The 25,000-nt window shown below is 48.1% G+C and overlaps 1 protein-coding gene across 1 annotated transcript in view; it reads left to right on the top strand.

The window, feature by feature from the left end:
* Positions 1–25,000, top strand: part of LOC144891716 (phospholipase A and acyltransferase 1-like) — a 27,508-nt gene that overhangs the window by 1,962 nt on the left and 546 nt on the right. The window contains exons 3-4 of the mRNA XM_078775731.1: positions 3,606–3,874; positions 22,228–22,352. Of these exons, the coding sequence (XP_078631857.1) occupies positions 3,606–3,874; positions 22,228–22,329 (371 nt within the window). The 3' untranslated portion in view covers positions 22,330–22,352. The remainder of the gene's footprint in view (positions 1–3,605; positions 3,875–22,227; positions 22,353–25,000) is intronic.

The raw sequence follows: 25,000 nt of genomic DNA, 5'->3' as shown, positions 1-25,000 counted from the left end.
CCTCCGGCCACCTGGTGGTCCTGTCCACCATGGTGAGCAGGTGTGTGAACCCCCGTGACGGGGGGAGGGGGCCCACCAGATCCACGTTGACGTGGTCGAAACGTCGTTCGGGCACGGTGAAAGGTGCCAGCGGGGCCTGGGTGTGTCGGTGGACCTTGGCCCGTTGGCAGGCCGTGCAGGTGCTGGTCCAATCGCGGACGTCCCGACGAAGGCCGTGCCAGACGAATCGCGCCGACACCAGCTTCTGGGAAGCTTCCCGGCCCGGGTGGGAAAGGCCGTGGAGGGAGGCGAAGATGCGGCGTTGCCAGGTGACGGGCACGATGGGGCGAGGCTGGCCTTGGGAGACGTCGCAGAGCAGGACAGTGTCCGCGAAGGGGATGTCGGCCAGGCGGAGGCCCGTGTCCGCCGCCCGGAGGGCTTGCACCGTGGTGTCGGTGGTTTGGTCCGCCGCCATAAGCGCAAAGTCCACGCCCAGGTGGACCGCGTTCGCGCTGGCCCGGGAAAGACAGTTGGCCACGGCGTTGTTTTTGCCGGCGACGTGCCAGATGTCCATGGTAAACTCCGACACGGCGGAGAGGTGGCGCTGTTGGCGGGCCGACCACGGCTCCGTGACCTTGGCCATGGCGTAAACCAACGGCTTGTGGTCGACGAACGCCGTGAAAGGTCGGCCCTCCAGGAGGTGGCGGAAATGGCGGACGGCCATGTGTAGACCGAGGAGCTCCCGGTCAAACGTGCTGTATTTGAGCTCGTTCGGCCGGAGCTGCCGGCTGAAAAAAGCGAGTGGCTGCCAAACCCCGTTCACCCATTGCTCATGTACGGCGCCCACCGCGTAGTCGGAGGCATCCGTGGTGAGGGCGATGGGAGCGTTGAGCACCGGGTGAGCGAGCAGTGTTGGGTCGGCGAGGGCCCACTTTGAGCTTTGGAAGGCCGCATCCATTGCTGCGGACCAGGCGATGTTGTGCTTGGCCGGCTTGCCCCGGAGGGCTTCGTAAAGGGGCCGCATGACTTGAGCAGCGCGGGGCACGAAACGGTGATAAAAATTCACCATTCCCAGGAATTCCTGCAGGGCCTTTATGGTGCGGGGACGCGGGAACGTGGTGATGGCCTCGACCTTGGTTGGCAGCGGCACGGCCCCGTTCTTGGTGATGTGGTGGCCCAAAAAATCAACGGCCGTCGTGCCGAAGTGGCATTTGGCCGGGTTGACGATGAGGCCGTGCTCGCTGAGGCGCCCGAACAGTGTTCGGAGGTGGAGGAGGTGCTCGGCCCGGGACGTGCTGGCGACGAGGATGTCGTCCAGGTAAACGAAAAGGAACGGCAGGTCACGCAGCACGCCGTCCATCAAGCGCTGGAACGCCTGAGCCGCGTTCTTGAGACCAAACGGCATCCGCAAGAATTCGAATAAGCCAAACGGCGTGATGACTGCCGTTTTAGGGACGTCGGCCGCCCTGACAGGTACCTGGTGATATCCTCGTATGAGATCAATTTTCGAAAAAATGATCCGTCCCGCCAGACGGGCGGAGAAGTCTTGGATATGCGGGATCGGGTACCTGTCGGGGGTGGTAGCGTCATTGAGACGGCGGTAGTCGCCACACGGGCGCCATCCACCCCCCAGCTTTGGCACGATGTGCAGTGGCGAGGCCCACGCGCTATCGGAGCGCCGCACGATGCCGAGGTGCTCCAACGCGTCGAATTCGGCCTTCGCCACGGCGAGCTTGGCTGGGTCGAGGCGGCAGGCCCTGGCGTAGACCGGCGGGCCCGTGGTTGGTATGTGGTGCTCGATCCCATGCCATACTGCGACGGCCGAAAACGTCGGCCGCGTGAGGGCCGGGAACTCCGTGAGCAGGCGAGCAAACTCGTTCGCCGCCGGGACGGCGCATGCCAGCTCGGTCGGCGCAGAGCTGCTCAATGTGCATACCAGGGAGCTGAAGGTTTCGGCGTTGATTAAACGACGCCGTTGGACGTCCACCAGCAGTCCGTGTGCGCAGAGGAAGTTGGTGCCTAGCAGAGCCATGGGCACGTTTGCGGTTACAAACGTCCAAGCAAAGCGTTGGCCGCCGAAGCAGAGGGTGACGTTGCGCGGGCCGAAGGTGCGGATGGTCGATCCGTTGGCCGCAACCAAGGAGGGGCCGCAAACCGCGGACTGCCTGTCCTGGTCAGAGGCGGGTATGACGCTCAGTTGGGCGCCGGTGTCGCACAGGAAGCGCCGTCCGGACGCTTTATCCGTGATGAACAGTAAGTTGCCCGTGTGGCCGGCGCTCATGGCTGGTAATGAACGCCGGCCCGGCCGTTTCCCGGCCTGCCGAAGGTGCACGGGGGTCGGCATGTCCGGGCCTTCTGTCCGAACCTGGCATGATAGTAACACCACGCTTGGTCAGGTGGAGGCCCCGGTCGTCGTGCTGGAGGTGGTCGGCTCGGTGTAGCGGCCGCCAATTGCGTCGGCAGTTCGGTCGTCGACCGTGCCGGGTGCTCGGGTGCCATGGGTGTTGCGTCAGACGGCGGTGGGTCCCATGTCGCCGCTGCGATGCGCTGACCTGCGGCGGAGATCTTGTCGGCTTCTCTGGCAAGGGCCCGGGGATCTGTGATCGTCGTGCTTGCCAGGGCGAGGCGTACCGGGTTAGGCAGCTGACGGAGGAACAGCTCCCGGAACAGGAATGCTGGAGAGTGCTCGCCGAGCAGTGAAAGCATGTAGTCCATTCGCTCGGAAGGGCGCGTGTCGCCGAGCTCGGGCAGGTCGAGCAGGCGCCGTGCGCGTTCCGCCGATGGGAGGGCGAAAGCGTCGAGGAGAAGCTTCTTAATCGCGCCGTATTTGTCAGCGGCTGGCGGGCTCTCGAGGAGGCTCAGGGCGTGGGCCGCGGTGGCCGAACCGAGCGCTGCTACCACATGGTGGAAGCGGGTGTCGTCGGCCGTGATGCCTCGCAGGGCGAACAGGGAATCCGCCTGTGCGAACCAAACCGCCGCATGAGCCTCCCAGAAGGTAGGCAGTTTAAGGGTGACTGCCGTGTCCATGTCGGTAGGTCACCAATGAAGGAGCTGGGGCTCCCACGTCGATCGGAAGAATGGACGCGACAAAAAGCTGGAATTCATCTGAGTTGCTTTAATCAAACCAAACACTCGGGCACTCTGAAAAGCCCGTTTATCGGGCAGCAATATATATACATATTATCCCGGAGCGTTTGCCCAGGAAAGGCGAGAGGGGGCGTGGCCCAGCGTCCTGGCTGCGGCCTGGCAAGTTGAGGACGAGCCTGCCCGGGCGTCCTGGACGAGCCCGGCATGGTGATCGCTCCGCGTCCTTGATAGGTGCAAGGCGATTGTGAAAACCCAGCGGTAGCCGCTACAGTATTTCATTTATCACTCATCTTAGGGGATCTCAAATGGTTAGTATCAAGTTAAAACTTGATGTGATCGGAGATCTGGTGATAATGTCGTTTTTTTTGCAAAGGTCCGACACTTCAAAATTTGGCACAATACCACTGACGCCGACTTATTGTTTTAGGAATATTTTGGGCCAGAAGTCCAGAGCGTGTACTGTTTTAGACCATTGCTTTGATCACTCAAGTCGAAGACACATTGACAACATTGATTCTTCTCTTAATCTCTCCCAACAGGTGTAGGCCTGGCATCTTCTTCTGCTAGTTCAGGATCTGTGTTTAGTGGGACCCCAACTGTGAAGAAAGAAAAATTGAAGATTGTTGTTGGTGTTCATCGCTATCGCATCAACAATAAATACGATCATCATTATGAACCATTGCCAGCAAAAGTGATTGTGGAGAGAGCCCTCTCCCGAGTTGGTCAGGACTTCCCCTTCAGAATCCTCTCAAACAACTGTGAACACTTTGTGACCCTATTGCGCTATGGGGAGCCCGTTTCTCAACAGGTAAGGATGTGTCACAACAACACATTCCGGCAATTGAACAACTTCATTTTCTGCTGGATTCAAACGTAGGGTGTTACGACCTAGCCCTTGGGTAGAGGGCTCGCGGCATAGCCTATTGCTCCGGAGATCCTAATTGACGTACTTAGGAGGTCAATACGTTTCCTGTTGGTGGGTCCCCTGTTGGTGAGTTGCGCCGTTTAAGCAGCCAGATATGACCGAGCGGGATTATCTGAGTGCTAACGCAACTTTGCACCTCCCGCCCCCCCCCACCCCCCCAACTCACCGATACACAGTATGCAAATGTGTGCTAGTCCAGCAATGCAATGCAAGTTCAAAAATGAATGCACATCCCTTACTCAGGATAAACGAAACTGCAGGTTTTTCTACCAAGCCATGCACAAAAAAAACAACAGAAAAATTCGATTGACATGTGGAAATAAAGAAATAAGTCATGAAATCAGTACAGACAGGTGCAGGGGCAAGACACGCAACAATCAAACACCCCAACAGATATCTCTTTAATCCCAAGGGGAGGGGAAGGTGAAGCAAAATAACAAAATAATTTTTGCAGTGGTATCAAATAAAAGGGGGGTAAAAGAGTAATGGAAAGAGAATGATGGGGGGAAGAATTCTAGCCTGTTTTAGATGACTCTCAGTGGTCTTATCTCAGCCGCAGTTCCCAAAGATGGTGCCTCACCACCTACCTCTCTCCCCCTTGGGTCGCTTCCTCACACTCCATGAACCAATCGATCAGCGCTACCCTTCCAAATCTTACAACATAATGAAACGCACCTTTCTTCAGGTTTGGCCATCAATACTCGCCGAGCACGACACGCTTCTGCGCTCTTCCATTTTTGAGATCTGATGCATATGTACCAGGCCCTCATAGGCCTACTTCCAGTAGCGGACTGGGTCTTAAAACCGGCCCGGGCATCCTTCACCTAGGTCGGCCCATTATTCATTTATATGGTGCTTATCTGAGAAAATAGACGAAATGCTTGAAAAAAACAAAAACAAATAAAATCCACTAAAAATTACATTTATTTTCAGTAACACAAGCACATGTCATGTCTAAGAGAGTAGGTGCCTGCGCAGTTCGCTGCTTCTGGCAGCCACACCATCAATGACATCCTTAGTTTCAAGTTTGGCCAGGATCCCTTTTTCCACAGACGTCAACATGAACGCCTCAAGATGTTCTTGTGTCATTGTACTTCGCAGACGGCTTTTGATTATCTTCAAAGCAGAGAAAGACCGTTCACATGCCACTTGTGACACAGGCAGCGTTAGCAGCAGCTTGTAGGCAAGCCCAATGCTCTTGTAGGCATCAGTGAAGAGGTTCAACTTGAGGAGCACCTTGTAGCAGCAGAGAGGACAGGCTTTACATGACTTACATGTACTTGGCAGAGTCTTCCTGTCCTGTTCAGACTCACTGTTCTCCTACACTGTATAAGCATCTGCTACTGATAGTTTCAGTGTTGACCCTTGTTCTCCAAGGCTTCGCAGTTCTTTTCATAGTTGTTCCGCAGTGACACCATCATCAAATCTCAGCAAATGTTTATGCAGCTCTTCCATAGCTCCCGATGGCACTTGATCAAAGTTCCTTGGGTGGAGAAGTGAGAGATCAGCATACAATGTTGATGTTGCTGATCTGTCAAACTGCTGCTCAATGCTGCTCACAATAGTGTCCACTATTCGGTTGTTCACTTCAATGCGATACTTCTTTACTGGGTCAGAAGCTGATGTAGCCTCATCTATGAACAGTTCGTCATCAATGCGTTTGTGCCGTCTTTGCCGTTTTATAGGAAGGGACTCTTCCATAACAAGATTTACATCCATTTCATCCAGCTGGTCATGAGCCCATTGAACAAACTTTGCAGCTGCATCATGACAAGCTTGGAAGTCATCCCGTAGCATCTGCATATTCTCTAGCAATTCATCCACCATCCGGTGCACAGTCAGCAGATCCAATTGCACAGTTTGTAGGTACTTGGAGAGCGCTGTAGTGCGGGAGAATACTTGCAGATATACTTGTGCAGTCAGAATTGTTTCAAACTGCAGGAGACTGGCAATGTATCCCTGCACCTTGGCCTTAACAGCTGCTTGGATCTGGTCAGCAACTAGTATGGCATTAAGAGTGGTGATAACTTCCATGAAAAGCGCTCCAGTTGGGTTGTTGAATGAACCAAAAACCTTCTTCAAGGCGGCATCCATTGACCACCATCTAGTTTCTCCGATAGTTCCCATTTGTTTCACAGTAGTGGAGTGTCGACTCCAGATGTTCATTCGCTGATAAGATTCCCGAAAGAACACTGCAATGTCATTCATTAGTGAGAACAGTGATGCGCTAGTGACCACAACACTTGTAGCTTCGGTCACAACGAGATTTAACACATGTGTGTGGCACCAAATATGGATCTGCATTGGAGCTTCCTTTGATAGCAGAGTACTGGAACCTTTGTAGCGCCCCTGCATGTTTGCTGGACCATCAGTTGAGTTTCCAACACACTTCTTGAGGCCAAGATTCAGTCCTAACAAGACTTCAGAAACAAGTTGCACAAAAGCTTCACCAGTAGATTCCTCACATTTCACCACACTCACTAATCTTTCTTGGATAGTGCCAGTGCTATCAACATATCGAAGAACAACAGAGCACTGGTCTTGTGTTGAGATGTCTTGAGTGGTATCAATTTCCACAGCAAATAGCAAATTTAACTTCCGTTTCCGGTCTTGCTGGCGAGGGTTCGTTTATTCTCAGCTCTCCATGCTATCCATCGAAATCGAAGTTAAGTAATTGTTCCCATTTGTATTTTCGTTATAACTATTTATTTTATGGTGTATATATTGTCTCCCGACGAAGATTTTCGGTGCAAATCTTTCATACCTGTATTGATAATCGTGTTAATTCGGGTCGTGTTTTGAGGCCTTGTAGTTGTACAGTGAACACTGTACAACCTTGAGGCTTTGTTTTTCTCTCAGCGGTCCGTGTTTTTGTGATCCAATAACTTTCGTTCTCTGTTTTCCCAATCTTTTCACCCCATAGCCCTCTTCCTTGTGTAAATCACAACTCAAAAAAATCCAAAAAAAAAACATTTCCTTCTCTGTTCTCATTCGTTTATTCATTCTTATTCGTTCGTTCGTTCGTTCTTCGACCACGTGTTTCTCCCCCATTTCCCCAGATAGATTGTCAAATTTCAACTCGTTATTTTATCGTCCATGCGTTATTGTTTTGATTATAGTTACTTTTGGTTTGAATTTCCTGTAACTTGTAATTATTTAATCGTGTTCTGCTCCTCGTGTGCGGCCTTGTAGTTGTACCCCCGTCGGTGTTTGTTATCTTAATCGTGTTTTGCTTTGCTCTTAGTTTTTTTCCCTTCTACCCCGAACATAATACTCTGTCTAACGTTCTAAATCCCCACCTCCCCCCCCCCCCCCCACCCCCAAAAACCAAACAAACAAAAAAAAAACCAAAAACATTTATTTTCCTTTCTCCACGTGTACTGTTGACTCATCCTGTATTTTCTGTCCAGGTGTGCTGTTCGCCCCGCCCCCATTAACTCCTTGCCATCCACCGTTTGCCCTTCACGTGACTCGTGGTGGTCCCTCTCGGCTCTCCCCCCGTTGGTATTTTTGTGCACATAAGATTGTTCACGGTTCTGTTTAAATATTATTTAAATATGTATAACCTTTCCCCTTCAGTGTTTTACTCAGTGGTATTTTACAACACGCTGTTTTTCTTCCTATTTAAAAGGCTTTTCTCAATTTTCTCTCCAACTCATTCCACCTCAAAAAAAAGAAATTCAATATCTTATACGTCTCCCTCACTACATGGTCTAAATTCACATTCATTCCATCCCTCCTCCATCATTCTGAACCGGATTGCTAACTTGAAAATCACAACAAACCCAATTTGTTTTCAATGTTCGTCTTTCATTAATCATCCACTTTCTAAACTCCCCTCTTGCCCCTCCCATCCAAATCCCTCCCCTTGCACCTACACTCCTAAACTCCCCCCTTGCCCTGCCACTCTTAAACTCCCCCCCTACCCCTCCACTCCTGAACTCCCCCCTTGCCCTTCCACTCCTGAACTCCCCCCTTGCCCTTCCCCTCCTAAACTCCCCCCTCACTCCTCCCCTTCAAAACTCCCCCCCAACCCCTCCCATTCAAATCTCCCCCCATACCATTCCTCTCCAATTCTCCCTCCTCTCCCCTCCTCCTCAAAGCTGCCTCCTCCCCACTTCGTCTCCCTTCTATCTCATACCTCCACCCCCCCCAACCTTCTTCTTTCCTCTGCCCCCCTCAAACAACCCCTCACTGTGCCTCATCCCTTCACCTTCAAACCTTTCATCCTCCTCATCCTTCCCTTTCTTGGAACTCTTCTGCAATCGCTGACACACTAACAACTGCTCTCCCTACCTCCCCCTCTCATCCTTCATCTTCCCCTACTCCTCCCCTCCCCTGTCCTGTACCCGATGCTCCCCCTCTCTCTTCATTAACGGTATGGACCTCAAACATCCGGGGCCTTCGCTCAAACCTGACTGATCTCTCCATACAGGTTGCTTCTGACAATCCAGACTTGATCTGCTTAACAGAGACTTTCCTCCTTCAAGATGTCTCTGATTCCTTAATATCTCTTCCTGGTTACTCCCTCCTCCGGTATGATAGACCTGAGCCTCGGCCTGGTGGTGGGGTGGCTATCTTTATCAAAAACTCTCTTCCTCACTCTCCTTGCACTGCCCTCTCTCCTCCTCACCCCCAGGAGTACCTCTGGCTACGGCTTCCTCTCCGCTCCCACCTTTTGTTCATATGTGTTCTGTACCGTCCCCCAAACAGTGATGACTCCATCTACATTTCACTGTCTGACAACATGGACCAACTTCTATCCACTCATCCCAACTCTCTCTTCCTCATATGTGGTGACTTCAATTGTCATCATGCCACCTGGTTGGGTGTGGGTTCCTCTCTCACCAGTCATGGCACCTCAGCAAAGGACTTCTGTGACTCACTGGGATTGACACAATCTGTCAATTTCCCGACCCGGATCTCAGCCAATGGAGTATCTTCTCTTCTAGACTTGGTTATGACTAACTTCCCTGCTAATGTCTGCTGCTCTTCTTCTGCTCCAATCGGTTCTTCTGATCATGTGCTTGTCAAAGTGGACATCTCTCTGGCCATTCTCAGAGAGCCTCCTCAGCGTCGACGAGTCTGGCATTTCACTCAGGCCGACTGGGACGGTCTTCAAGCAGCCATCAATCGTCTGGATTGGTCTCCCATCTCCACTGCCTCTGACATCAATTCTTCCTGGGAATTCTTCCAAAGCAAACTGATCTCTCTCATGCACAGATTTATCCCATCTCGCCTTCAGTTGTCTTACCCTTCCTCCCGTCCATGGTACACTGAATCTTGTGGTGAGGCAGTTGCCCTGAAACAACTTGCCTTTGCCTCTTGGAAGGGTAATCCAACTGAAGGAAATCTCAGTTCCTTCCACCAAGCTCGGAACAAGTGTGTGTCTACCCTCAGGAGTGCCAGGAAGCACTATCTCTCCTCACTCAAGAATGAACTCTCAAACCTGTCTCCTTCCTCCAAATCCTGGTGGCGTCTGGTCAAATCCGTTTCTGGTGTTTGTTCCCCCTCCATCCCCTCCCTTACCTCAAATGGCCACACAGTTGACATCGCACGTGACAAAGCCGAATGCCTCAACTCTGTGTTTGCCTCAAAATCCTTAGTCCCAAACCCATCTCTCTCTGTTCCCACCTTTCCCAGTCGAACCAAACTGCTCCTGGACTCTGTGACCTTCTCTCCTGACAAGGTGGAGGAGTTTTTGTCAAACCTCGACTCTGATTCTGCAACTGGACCAGATGGCATCAGCCCACGGGTCCTAAAATCCTGCTCTGCCGCTCTATCTCACCCTCTCTCTGTTCTTTTCACCCTATCTTTTGCTCAAGGTCATCTGCCAGCATCCTGGAAATCAGCAAACATTACCGCTTTACACAAAAAAGGTGCAAAAACAGATCCTTGCAACTACAGACCAATCAGCCTGCTCCCAATTATCAGCAAAGTCATGGAATCCATCATTGCTTCGGATATGAAATCTTTCCTCTTCTCCAATGGCTTGATCTCTGATCATCAATTTGGTTTCAGACCAGGTCACTCTACTCTGGACATGCTGCTTCTGCTGTCTCAACAATGGATGGAGGTCCTCAATGCCAAACAGGAAATCAGAGCTGTCTCCCTTGACATATCACGTGCCTTCGATACGGTCTGGCACCCAGCTCTGCTCACCAAACTCTCCTCCTATGGTATCCATGGAAATCTCCATGCATGGCTTGCGGACTTCCTCTCTGGTCGTAGTCAACGTGTGGCCCTGAATGGATTTCTCTCATCTCCCCTTCCCGTTCAGGCTGGAGTTCCCCAAGGCAGTGTGCTGGGCCCTGTGCTTTTTCTGGTCTTTATCAATGATCTCTCCGACTCTCTGGAAAATCCTCTGTATCTCTTTGCTGATGACTCCACTCTCTGCCGCTCCATTCCTCTTCCCTCAGATCGGCAGTCTGCAGCCTCCTCACTCTCTGAAGACCTGGACAAAATCACAGACTGGTCAAACATGTGGAACATGTCTTTCAATCCTGACAAATCTCACACTCTTACTATGTCTCTCCGAAAAGATCGACTGGACAACCCTCCCATCTACTTTCTCAACAATCCTCTCCAAGAAGTTCTGTCACTCAAGCTTTTGGGTCTCACCATCTGCCATGATCTTTCTTGGGAAAACCACATTTCCAAGCTGGCCTCCAAAGCAAGTCGCCGACTGGGCATCCTCCGTCGTGCGAAGTCCTTCCTAGGCACACCTGAGCTCCTCACCACATACAAGGCTTTCATCCGCAGCTCAATGGAATACTGTTCTCCCCTATGGGCTGGTGCTCCTGCCTCACACCTGGATCGGCTTCACGCTGTTGAATCCAAAGCTTTCAGAATCATTGGAATCTCCCGGGATGAAGCTATCTCTGAGGGCCTTTCACTCACTCACCGCAGGCAGGTAGGTGGTCTTTCTGTCTTCTACCGACTCCTCTCCGGCCTTGCTCCCCCAGCTCTCTCTGTGCTCTGTCCCCCAAATATTCCTACAGGTCGCACAAGATCTGCCAGCCACCCTCTGATGGTTAAACTGCCGAAATCTCGGCTCTCTGCTCACCTTCACTCTTTCTTTCCTCTTTTCTCCCGCCTCTGGAACAAACTCCCATACTCACTTCAATCACACTCCTCCCTCCAGGTCTTCAAAACAGCTGTTCACCACCATCTCTTATCTTCCCCCATCCAAAACCTTGATCTTTTCTACCCCCACTAATTCACCCCAGATCCACCTTGTTTGAAATTCCAACTTCTTTCCTGGAAGTCTTGGCAGTGTCCATACGTTTTATACCTCTCCCACCCCCCCCCCCCCCCCTTCCCATGCCTTCCCCCCAAAGCCCTCTCCCTCCCACAGTTCTCTCGATGTCTCCATGTTTCTCGGTCCCTGCTCTCAAATGTTGTGTTTGTGTCCTTCCCCCTCTCTCCCCATCTTGTCTACCGCTCCCGATGTTATTTGTTTTGTGTGTCTGTTTGTCTTTCTGTGTGATTAATGTTCGCTCTTTCACGAGCCTCGATCTTGTATACAAAAAAAAAAAAAAAAAAAAAAAAAAACATGTCTGTTACTTCTTCAGAAATCCACTGACTTATCTTATCCTGGATAACTGTGATAACATAATTCACTGTAGTTTTAGACAGCAAAGTTACCAAGGAGCCTCGACCTCGTGAACTCTTTGCCTTCTCATGTTGCTTCTTGCTGTTCTGGACAACGTGAAAGAGATGATCGGCTGTGCAGGAATTAATACTTCCGAAGTAGTTTTACAACTTCCAGAAATGTACCATGGTCTATCTCCTCATTGTCAAGTGTGTATGCTGCTTCTTCATTACTTCCTTTGTAGCTCAGTCCCCTCTTACCAATGAGTTTGACCACATCCACAACTCTTTCCATCACTTGTCGTCTCTTTCTAACCTCATCATGATGGCTACGTGCGAGCAGGTGAGAAACGCTGGACTGTTGTCGATCTACCAGGTATGCTGTAGAGCATCTCAAATGAAAAGAAGAGCGTTCATGTTCTTCAACACGTGTATGTACATGTCGCCAGTCAGTCATTCCCTCGATGAACGTGGACCAGTCTGAGGTGCTGGAAAATGCCAAGCACATTGAACAGTGAAGAGAATGATTGTCCTTGTTGTATGACAACCACCATCTCTGTTTGTACCATCTTTTCGCATGAAACACCTCTTGACCACTCGGTTGTCAGTTTTTTGATTAGGGTGGTAATTCCAAAACAGCAAACAATCTTCATCTCTACATGGTTTCTTAAAGTAGTTAATCGAAGGGTATCCCTCCTCTGCAAGTGCAACAGCTGCAGCAGGTACATCTCTCTCAGATCACCGCACCTGTTCGTGTTCACCAATTTGCACAAATTCTGCCGATTCAGCTGCCAATTGGTCATCTACTGATTCAGCTGCCAATTGATCATCTACCAATTCAGCTGCTGATGGTCCAGCTACCGATTCAGTATCCTTATCCCCGTGTTCACTGACTTCACCAGGCCCAGTATTAGTACTCTTGAACAGATCCAAAAGGTTTCTGCACTTTGAAGCACTATCTGACAGTTTTTTTTCTTTCGATCACACTCCTTCTCAGCACCTCCTTTTCTTCTCTTCTGGTTTGCTTTATCCATTGTTGGTTACAGATGCAGATGCTGAATTTTTTTTTTTTTTAGCATCGTAAGCCAGTTCGCAACATTGTTATCAATACTGGATCAGTAGTAAGTAGACCTATCTAAACTTACTTGGCCTATCGGCTCAAAATCCTTTTTACTGTTGATTTGGTAGTTTTTACAATGAAGGAAACACGTATCGGAGTACATACGACATAGCGATTGTGAATGTAACAGCTCTGAGGTGTCTTTCGCTTCGCATCGCAGTGACAGTGAGCACCAATATGGCGGCTGTAAGACTAAAATCTGGCTTAAAACCCCCTCACCTCACAGCCTTCAACCAGACATATTAACACGCTCCTCCCCCTTCATTCCCGTTCTTCAAAGCAAAGCGGTAAAAATTGTTGTGTCGCCCTTATATATGACGAGCAACGGTACCCGCCCTAGGGGCGGGGATTCAATTAGGAGGCGCGATTTATTTTAACATCCGTTAAATATCACGCAAATCATCAAAATCTAAAGTGTTTTTAGAATTTAAATTTAAAAAACCACATCACTGTTCATATCGGTAAATATTATTCCATCGTGTTTCAAATCGTGATTAGTGATATCAACTGTACGCTTTTCTTTAGGAAAAAAAATGGAATGATTTTGTACGGAACCTCTTCTTCAGCTTGGAACTTCAGGGTAGACGACATTGCTGATAAAAGTTCCTTTTCTCTCTTTGAAGTTCTTGGTAAACATTTTGATATTGTCACTGCTGCCAACACGACGGCATGGCATTATTCATAACATTCATTCATTCATTCATTCATCTAATGATCATTAAACATTATTCTTACGCTCCTTAAACGTTCATTAAACGATTACGAAAATAAAAACGAAAAACATTACGAAATTACGTTCACACCGTCACATCAAACACTACTGTGAACACAAAAGTCACAAACATCGTCACAAACGTTACGTTACGTAATTCAAACCGTGAACACATCGAATATTGGAGAGCCCGTTGCGCAAAGGATTTGTTTTCTCTGGTGCGTGTTACTGGGCGGGTACCGTTGCTAGTAATTATAATGAGGAGTCAGGGGCGACCTTTTGAACTTTTGATATTTAGCGGGGAATCCCCGGGGGTGGAGGCAGAAGTTTTCCGTGACAATTTTTTTTTTCAGCAGTTTTTTTATCCAGCCGAGCGGCCCATTTTTTACCCAGCGGTCCCAGCCCACCGGGCATTGCCCAAATGCCCTATGGCCAGTCCGCCCATGCCTACTTCCTCACCAACTCCACACGGGTCCCTCCTACATGAACCTTACCAGGTGAGTTATTCGCCGAAAAATTGGGCACTCACCTAGCCTTTTGATTCCCGACTTTTCACTCTCGCCGGCCATGCCTCTTTGCCTGCCAGTCGCCCTCCTCTTCGCACACCAGTTCACCGCCTCTTCTTTCTCACTCTCTTCTATTTCCTTTTCAAGGCACACACAAAGTTCTGCCCCATGAAATTATGTGGAGGCCTTGAAAGGGGGGAAGAAGGTAGATAAGGAAGGTCTTTTAACAGAAGAATGAAAATGAAATTGTCAGTAATTAAGAAAAAGGAGCTATTCTCGTCCCCCAGCCGACCTGACAGTTCATCAAGATGCACTTTGAGTGTCCCTTCTGTATTGCGCAATCCTTTCACAATATTATTAGGCCTTTGGCCTTTACAATTGGCCTTTGAAGCCTACTCCACGATGTCAAACCTGCTCCACGATGTCAAACCTCCTCCACGATATCAAGCCGACTCCACGATGTCAAACCTGCTCCACGATATCAAACCTGCTCCATGATGTCAAACCTGCTCCACGATAACAAGCCTGCTCCACGATGTCAAACATGATCCACGATGTCAAACCTGCTCCACGATGTCAAACCTGCTCCACGATGTCAAACCTGCTCCTCGATATCAAACCTCCTCCATGATATCAAGCCTGCTCCACGATGTCAAACCTGCTCCACAATATCAAGCCTGCTCCACGATATCAAGCCTGCTCCACGATGTCAAACCTACTCCACGATCTCAAACCTGCTCCATGATGTCAAGCCTACTCCACGATATCAAACCTACTCCACGATGTCAAACCTGCTCCATGATGTCAAACCTGCTCCACGATATGAAGCCTGCTCCACAATATCAAGCCTGCTCCACAATGTCAAACCTGCTCCACGATGTCAAACCTGCTCCATGGTGTCAAACCTGCTCCATGATGTCAAGCATGCTCCATGATGTCAAACCTACTCCACGATGTCAAGTCATTATACATTCCCACTGCGCTTCTGGACAGTCAAACACACTTAAAACCTTCCCTGAACAAGGTCATCCCTAACTCGGTTTTTAGTCCAGTCAATCTAACAAATTATATGGCTTAACCCACCACTAATTGCAACAGAACGTTTTTTACTGCTATGCATTTCAGGAATGTCTCCTAAACACCATACTAAAAGTATACCAAAATATATTTGGGAGAAATGCTTCAAATGTGCGAAATATGCAAATTAGCTGTTGCCATGAGGAAAAAAAGCGATTTTCCACAGTAATTCTGTATCTAGGTATCCAATCATGAGAAATTAAGTAGGTAGACCCATATTTTCAGGGTTGACAAGCGTTACGCCTCGGTCCCCTGTCGGTGAAGTGATGTGAGTTGACAAAGTGGAAGACGTAAGGCGGCCATCTTGGATTTTGACGTGGCAACCCAATTTTCAATAGTGTTCTCCCTTATGCCTAGATACACCCACACACCAGATTAGAAGTTAGTAGTTCGTTTATTTTTCAAGATATTTCACTCACAAGTTTCAGACATATATATGGTGGCGGCCATCTTGGATTTTGACGTGGCGAACGAATTTTCAATAGCATTCTTCTTTATGCCTAGATACACCCACTCACCAAATTAGAAGTTGGTATTTCGCTTATTTTTCAAGATATTCCGCTCACAAGGTTCAGACATACATGGCGTCAGACATACAAGGCGGCGGCCATCTTGGATTTTGACGAAGGTTGCACCCACACACAAAATTAGAATTCGGTCCTTCGCTTACGCACGCATGCACGCACATACGCACGCATGCACGCACGCACACACGCACGCACGGACGGACGGACGGACGCACACACAGACGGAGGGGAAAACCATTGTCCCCCTTTCGCTCAGCAGTGCCACGGGGGACAATTATGAAAAGTTCATTTCTGGATCAATTATATGCATACAATTCAATGAAGTATGCAAACTAGATGCCACCGTTATTCAAAAAAACATTTCTGCCAGAATTCTCTTGACCCAATCTTGACAAGTGAAATGTGTATACCCATATTTTCATGGTCATTGGATATGATTAGCACATTTTTGGATTAATTATATGCATACAATTATGCAAAAATGCAATTAGCTATCCTCATTATATGAAACTGCTGTTTAACTCTGTGCATGTTTTCGATTCTGTTGCAGAGTACCGTATCTAATAAGGATTTGTGGTGTGACTGATGAACATTGACAAGAGCATATTCTACTATAACAAGAGTTTAGCGGTGGCCAGGAGGCTCATATTTTCAGGGTTAGTGCATACATACGAGTAAAACATTTTGGAAGAATTATATGCATACATTTATATTAAATACGAAAATTAGCTTCTTCCGGAAATTACCTCAGCACACGGGAAAGAATCAATTGACTTGCAAAGAACTACGAGCGATGGAAGTTAATGATCCCACATACAATATTGACCTTCTCTGGGAAGTGTCACTTATGCTTCGTCCATGAAGGCCAGCATGGTCTGGAATGATGCAAGGAGTTCATCACGGTCAGTTTCCTGGTAAATCAACTGTGCAATCCTTGCCGATGATCGACATGGATCCTCGCGATATGTCGTGTATCTTCTCAACACTTAGTTATGTGTGTGAACAATCCAAGGGATACAACATCACTCCAGTGATTACATTTGACCAACCACTGTGGTGGAAAGCCTTGATGATAATAGAATCAGAGCCCAGTGACAGTGACTTAAAATCGATTGTCTTGAGACTCGGAGGCCTTCACATGGAAATGAGCTTTTTAGGCGCTATCGGACATCTTATGGCTGGAAGCGGTCTACAAGAAGTCTTTGAAGTCGTTTATGCCGGAAATGCTGTAAAGCATGTGCTTAGCGGAAAGGCAATCTCAAGCGCTGTACAAGGACACCTCTTGGTGGATTCTGCCCTCAATGCGATGCTGGTAGCGAATGCACACAACCGCCCCCTGCCAGCATATTCCGATATTGACCAAGTGGAGGGAACAGCAGAGAATCATTCTGAAGAGTCAGACATGATACATGAACAGATGGAACCGGTTGTGGAAGATGACATCATCCAGGAGGAGGAGGAGAATGATCAAGAACAAAACAAAGACTTGTTTGAACTGGTGAACTATTTGATCGCTTAATGGTAGATCCAGGTGTTGCTGATGAGGTGTCCTCCTCAGAAGCTCTCAGGCGCATGTCTGAGAAGCTGAAGGAAGAAAAGAACTCTGTGAATGATCTACGAACAGCCCGCCCATGGCTGCAATATATGGATATGGTAGAGATCTTAAGGAAATTCAAAAAAGCAGAGCGTATGGGTAATTGTATGCTGCACCTTCAGGCCGTACATGATATGCTTCTGTACTTTGCAGCAGCAGGGCACAATCTGTACACCAAGTGTGCGTACTTGTACCTTCAAATGAGGAAACAACTTGACAAGAATCACCCAGAAGTGCATAGGAGTTTCATGAATGGACTTCATGTCGTTAGAAGAAGTGAACGTTATTGGGCTGGCCTAACAACCGACCTTGTGATAGAACAAGCGCCCATGAGGAGTATGAAGACCAGTGGTGGCTTAACTAGAGGCAAAGGAATGGCCGAGATACAGAGATTGATATGGTTACTGGCAATGCCAGCCTGTGCTGAAGTGAATTGTGCCATGCAGGAGCTCACAGGTGTGACCTATGATACCAGTGAACAGCACAAGGACAATTCCAAATCAAGACAACAATGTGATGTAAAAGACATATATGAACTGCTTGGAGCCTTCAATAAATGGAACCCTTTCAACAGTGAACCATCTCTACATGGTATTTTGAGTGGCGTTACTGCACATGACACAGCGAATGTTGATAACGCCCTTTATGTGCGGCAATCTATACCAGAATCCATGGTTGGGAAGAGTGTGTATGACTATTCATTCCAACGCAAAAAACAAGCAGTCACACTTGGGTCAAAGACAGCTGTTGTCATTGATGGAGACTCAGTGCAAGTTGATCCACAGTTGTTTTTCCAACGACTCAGCGTAATTGCCACGAGTGAAACACAAGAAGATCCAGCATCTTTGTTCAAGTATGAGCTCTGCAGACTGTAGTTATCCTCCAGCACTCTTCGACTCCTCAGGTCTTCCTGGGAAGCCAAATAAACCAGCGCTTGGTGATGCAATTTGGGAACTTGTTAAACATGACCAGTCAGATCCAACTGGTGATGTCCACGATGTGTTTAATGGAGGTGCCCTCATGCAACATCTGCCATGGTCATCTGGGCAAACTTTCGAAAGTATATGTCACACATATATTACTTATGTGATAAGCAGGTATGGGAAGGCAACAATTGTCTTCGACGGCTACGAGGACGGTCCCACGATCAAGGATGCCACACATCGGAGACTGGTAGGAAGTTGCATCGGACCAAATGTCACTTTCACTGGTCAAACAGTCCTGAAGCTGAAGAAGAACGAGTTCCTCGCAAACACAATCAACAAACAACGCTTCATGTACATCCTAAGTGACTCCCGAGAGAAGGCAGGATGTCTGACTATTCATGCCAATGGGGATGCTGATGTGCTGATTGTCCAGACTGCAGTGGATTCTGCAAAGACAATATATACAGTTCTTGTTGGTGACGACACAGACCGACTGATTCTTCTTTGCGACCATGCCGACATGCAAGGCAGGGACATATTTTTCAAGCCTGAGCCAAAACTTAACGCAAAGAAATGTCGAGTATGGAATATCAAAAATACCAAGACGACCTTGGGAATGAATATCTATGACAGAATGCTATTTGTACATGCCCGGCTTGGCTGCGACACAACATCCAGTGCGTATGGCATTGGCAAAGCTGTTTCCCTGAAGCACATACAAAACAACGTCCAATTCATGAAACATGCCGACCTGTTCACCCAGGAGGGACATGCACCAAAGGATGATATAGTTGCAGCAGTGGAGAAGGCCCTTGTGTGCATGTACAATGGAAATCAAGATGAAAGTATTTTTGTGATTTTGCCATAAAGGCAAACCCCCTTTTGTTAATTGCACGACAACATGTAGCCTGCAGTAGTTAGTTATTTCTTATTGAATGTAAAGATTAGCCCCTTCCCATTGTGTAATAATCCAGAGCAATATGCGTTGAGAGTAGGCAGGATTTCAAACCTTCGTGTGGTTAAGGGAGGACATTTTAATGTGCAGGAAGGCGTGGCCAAAAGAACAGGCCCACGTGACAAATGAGGGGTCGGGGGCACGTCACCAGCAAGCGACCAATGGGTTGTGAAACCTCCCCAAATGAAAGAGGGAAGGAGGACTGAAACCTTCATTGGGGGAGGAGGGATTGAAGGCCAGCACGTGACTAACCTCAGCAAATGGGAGGCTGTGCAACATTCTGGAAGCTTTTCGGGTCTGATAAAACCCCCACCCATCGCATTTCCAGCCTCTTGATTTTGCTTCACCGGCGACATGGCTCTTGCTTTTTGCGTCAACGCCCGACCCCCATCGCTCTTCGCCGATCTCTCGCTCTGATCTGGTGGACCTGCAAGCGTTGGCCCCTCCCGCGACTCATCTCGAAGCTGGTCATTCCACCTGCGCTGAATATAGCCCTGCCTGCGTTGCAGCTTGTCCAACCTGTGCTGAAGTTCGTCCGTGCTGACTTCGAGGCGGCGGTTTGTCCTTCGTACCTTACCTCATCTAGGCTGCACATCTGGATCGAGGATCGAGCTGCACATTGCGCACACCAGACCAAGTGGCCACCATCGAGTCAATCCCAGCACGTACATCAGTACGAGAATAACCAGTGTGTCATTCCCCTGTGTGTGTGAGTGTGTGAAGGCGCCTGTAGGGTTTATTATAGGTAAGGAATTGGTACGGTTGCACATTCGTCTTTTTCACTGTGCCTTCTAAATAAAAGGCTGTACATTTTGTTACTTTCAAACCTGTTCGGGTACCTTTTTTCTCCATTGGCCTAGCATCATCCGAGACCGAATTTCGCTTGAATCAGGTCCGTAAATCACGTCAGGTTACGCCACTTTCCACACTGCGCCAATCCGCTCGGCACACAATAAAGTGTGGGAAACGAGGGTTCGATCCCCGGTTTCTTCGGCCGCGTGTCTTGAAGGTATTTGGGATTATTTGACCAGCAAACTCTTCGGCGCGTGGCTGGGAGGTTGGCGATCGGAATTGCTTAACAATCCGTCAATCGCGAGCTTAGTCGTGGTCGGCGGCCTCAGTGGACCTGGATTTTGAGGGGGAGCGGGGTAATAAACTCTCCTTAGTACGTCGACAAACACGGGATCCGCAACAGTATTGATGCCTACGATACAAGCGTTTCTGTGAGAAGGTTGCAAAAAGTACCAAATATGTTGAGGCCCAGAACTTGCCACCAATGTTTACAATGTTTCACAATCTGAGAGTGTACTTCCAAATTCAGGGGTGGAAAGGAAATGTTGGACAATTGAAACCAGATGAATGGGGATGGAAGATCAGCGAGGGTCAGTTACTCCCAGTGCAAACTTACTGAGATCTTCAGATGTAACCGCAAGGCGGGGTGCAGCACCACTAAATGTACATGCAAGAAGCATGGCCTTGACTGCTCATGGATGTGTGGAGAGTGTAAAGGTTTGAGTTGTGCTAACTCATCAAGACTGGAGCTCGATGACGAGTGACATCCAAGAACTGGTAATTCATCCAGAAATGGACTTATCATATTCCCTTATCTTGAAAATATGGGTATTACACATTTCACTTGTCAAGATTGTTTCAAGAGATAGAGAGTTCTGGCAGAATTTTTTTTTTGAATAACGGTGGCATCTAATTTGTATACTTCATTGAATTGTGTGCATATAATTGATCCAGAAATGAAATTTTCATAATCATCAACCTTGGAAATAAGGGTCTACCTACTTAATTTCTCATGATTGGATACTTAGACACAGAATTACTGTGGAAAATTGATTTTTTCCTCATGGCGGCAGCTAATTTGCATATTATGCAAATTTGACGCCTTTCTGCCAAATATATTTTGGTATACTTTTAGTATGGTGTTTAGGGGACATTCCTGAAATGCATAGGAGTGAAAAACATTCTGTTGCAATTAGTGGTGGGTCAAGCCACTACTTTGACTGGACTATTTGTTCCCTAACTCTGTCATAACCTATCCTCGTGACAATGAATCGGTTGCAAGGTTTTTAGCTCACCTGGAACAAAGTTCAGGGGAGCTTATGCGATGGCGCATTGTCCGTCCGTCCGTCAAGGGTGGGGGGGGGGGCAGGGGGGTTTGGTGTTGCCCCCCAAAATAGACACATAACTTTAATCACCCATGATGTACCAATGTTTGTTCAGAGCATTCGAAATATTGGGGGCTTAGGAGGTATATGGGGTTGGGGGAGGAGAGGGTTACCCCCCCCCCAAATAGATATATATTTTTCTTTGTTTGTTTAAAGCCTTATGATTATGTTAGTATGATTTTAAATGCTGCCCTGTCTCCTAGCAACCATTGAAATTGGTTTAAAACAAGTCAGGAGACGGCGATGGTTCACGAGCGAGCGGTATTCAATGACTAAGGACGGACTATAACCGAAACAGACCCGGACAGGCCAGCACCGGAAATGTCAAAACGGTTACTCACCTTGAAATGAGATAGAAAATAATGTATAATCAGTTATGAGGTTAGTTAGCAACACAATACCGAAAATTCGGTGAAAAATGAAATGAAAAAATGGAAAAAAAAGAAAAATCGAGTTCTGTGGGGCTGGACGCATGACATTGGCCTAACCAAATACCGAAACCCCTGTCAGATTCCACCAAACCCCTCGGACAAGATGTAGCTTGAACTCGATTACCCCCTAAAAAGACATCTTTTTCGGGCGTGGCTCCGCCCACAATGGGCGCAATACGCCCACTCCAGGCAGGACACAACTAGATCATGATATCAACCTCCCACCCAAGTTTCATCAAGATCGGATGATATCATCGGGTAGTTATGCTGCGGGCAGACAGACACACACAGAGAGACACACACAGACACACACACAGACAGACGCACACACATGACGAATATAGTGGTCACCTGATAACTCGTGAACCAATACCCTTAGTCGGTGCAGTCTACTGTTTATTATACCAGGTGAGCGCCAGGGGTATTGCCCCGATGTTTTAAAACAGGTATGTGCGAGTAGGTTTTTTTTTTTTTTTTTTGTTTTGTATACTGAATCGAGGCTCGTGAAAGAGCTAACATTTATTTCAAAGTTGAAACCAAAGGTTGAAACCAAAGTGTGGATTCTGTCACTTCATGGTGCGAATGTTTTTTACATTTTGTCTTCCCTGCCCCCTGCAGGCTGACCGCGGTGTGGAAGCGATGTCTGCTGCAGTTGTACCGATGGGCGTTGTTGCTGTAGCTTTATCGTTAGGGTTATTGCTTTCACGGAAAAGACAATAGCAGAAAGTGCAACACATTTGGAATAGTGGGGGGGCCAATGTTTTCCCGTTGAATTCAAATGTTAATTTGTGGACACTGGTTGGGTTGTCTTTAGGGATGATAGAAGTTGTAGAAAAAATATGTCTCCATTTTTTTCAAGTTCTTTATAGCGGCCATTTTGGATTATCAAAATGGCGTTTGTTGAAAACCGAAATTGTCATTATCTTGGCTTCTAAATGACCTAGAGTGTTAATTTTGGTGTCCAAATGTACATATTTGCGGATACTTAATCCAATAAACACACATTTATACACCTACATATGATCAAAAGGGTTCTTATGGCAGCCATCTTGGATTTTCACGCACTTATGCCAACACATATATATATTTTTTTCCATCATTTTCACTTCTAAATCACATAAAGGCTGGACTTTAGTGTTCAAATGTACACTTATAATGTCTTTGTGCAATATTTTTAGTTGGCAGTGTTCATTGTTACATTGAAGGATCTCCATCCTCCTCATCATCAGTGTTATCGATTCCCATGGGGCGCTCCTGACCCGTGTTACCACACACCTCTTCATCTGCCCCACACATACACATCTCAGAACAGTTGAGATGCTGAGACCTGCATGAGCAGTGAGACATGCATTGGGTCTTCTTGCAGTTACATTTGATTAGATGTGTGATGGCAGCTGGGGCTGGAGGGTCCTTGGTTGTGATGGGCACCAGCTGATCTCCTTCTGCTCTCCATCCATGTTCTGTTGGTTGTGGAAGCTGGGGGTCCGGTACATCAGCCTGATGCCACACCATGGCCTGGAAATGTGCACGAGCAATGGCTTCATGTAAAGCTCCCCGTGTTGGTGGCAGCTTCTGTGCCTCTAGCTGTTTCTTGGTAAACAGTCTCCACCTCAGCTTGCCCACATCCACAACTGTAGTACGAGGCTCATACAGCTGGCATACAAATGCCTCAATGTCACTTTCTGTGTCAGCTCTCAGCTCCTCAGAGGCCCCAAGGTCATGAAACGCAGATACCACCTCAACAGAGCACCTATTGAGGGCTTGCCAACATGTGAGCTTTCCCTTGCCGGCAAACCGACCAGTCTGGTCTGCTCCCGTGAATGCATGGAATCCTGGTAGGGCTGCAGCCTTCCTGACACCAAGTTCATGTACTATTGGTTCCAGTGAGATTTGCCTCTTCTTGTTCCCCACACCCGTGATGAAGTATGTGTCTTTGCATAGTTCATGGTACCGGTGGAGTGCTAGGATGAATACATCAGTATCAGGTGACTGAATGTACAGCTGTGTTGCACCTCTTCGGACGGCATCTAGACTGTGAAGAAAGATCCTCGTATCAGCCTCCTCCTGGGAGCTACGGAGATGCTGTACATCCATGCAGTTGGAGAAGACATCCTGCCTTGAAGTGACGATGAAGACCTTGGTAGTCCCCTCAAAGTGACACAGAGCTTTCTTTGCCAGATAGACAGTTAGCTCATCTTTGGTGTTGGTGTGCGACAGGAACTGTTTTGCTGTCAGTTTCCCAATCGGGGTGCTGTCTTGAACGTGGTAAGCAGTGGGCGGCTTGCCACCTTGGCGCCTCTCCCGTGTGGCCTCTTTCAGTGAATTTGGCAGATCATATCGGTCAAACACGAGGTGGACTTCATCATACCCGTTGGTCTTGCAGTCCAGTGTTGCATTGAAATGGCCAGCCCACTGGGCACATGTTTTGACCCATTGTGGCTTACCCATTGCTTGCACTAATGCCATGCCGTCTATGACAGTCACCTTCTTGGGAGGGGGTGGAGTATGTTCAGGATTGTCGTCGTCTGGCTGCTGACCAGTGCCAGTTGACTTCTTGGGTAGATCTTCTAGGATGCCCATGAGCTTGCTTTTGTCTGCTTGGACAGCTGCTGTTTGTCTGTCTGCCCAGCTTGGAGTAGAGAGCGAACAAGGCTGACAAACTCAATGTCTGCGGCTATTTTGATAACATTAGTTTCTTGCAGTATGTGTTCTTTGTCATCACTTGATGTCCCACTCTTGGGAGCACGTTGGACATTCTGCACCCAGCATGGGAGATGATACTTGACGTCGATCGCATGAGCATCATGTGCACTGATGGCAGCACTCAGCTGAACTTTCCACTTGTGGTTGCTGCCTTCTTCAACAGCTTTCTTCAGCTGTTTACCTGCGTTGAACGTGCATACAACATGTACACTTTCCTTAGTGACCTCTTGACAGAAGAAACAAAGGTCTCTGTTGAATGGAGTTGATGATGAACGTGTGAAGCGAAGAGTCTCGTCTTGCGTAGAACCTGAGGTACTTGCAGCGGCAGGTGCAGAAGAAGGACGTCCACACCTCTTATGAAGATGCTGGGTGTCGCCATGTTCGCAGGCTTTCTGGTGGCGAACTCTAGCACGCTCCAGGTGAGCAGTGTTGCATGTAGATCCATAACATGCCCGGTGCCACTTTGCTTTATTGTTCCTCAAGTCAGTGGCAGTGAAACAGCTTAATCGTTCGCTGATCTGTTTGAAGTCGGCATCACCATATCGTGCCCTCTCCTGGATGAACTGGAGAAACTTTGCATATGAGCCCAGTGCTGGCTCAGTCACTAGTGCACCTTGGGGATCCTGGCACTGAATGCAAAGTGTGAAATCAGTTTCTTTCTTGGTTTTCTTGCTTTTTGGCTCCATCA

Source organism: Myxine glutinosa, chromosome 4, assembly GCF_964187855.1.
Source record: "Myxine glutinosa chromosome 4, kmMyxGlut1.1, whole genome shotgun sequence".
NCBI classification, from domain to species: Eukaryota; Metazoa; Chordata; class Myxini; order Myxiniformes; family Myxinidae; genus Myxine; species Myxine glutinosa.
This window is presented reverse-complemented; position numbering and strand designations above follow the sequence as displayed.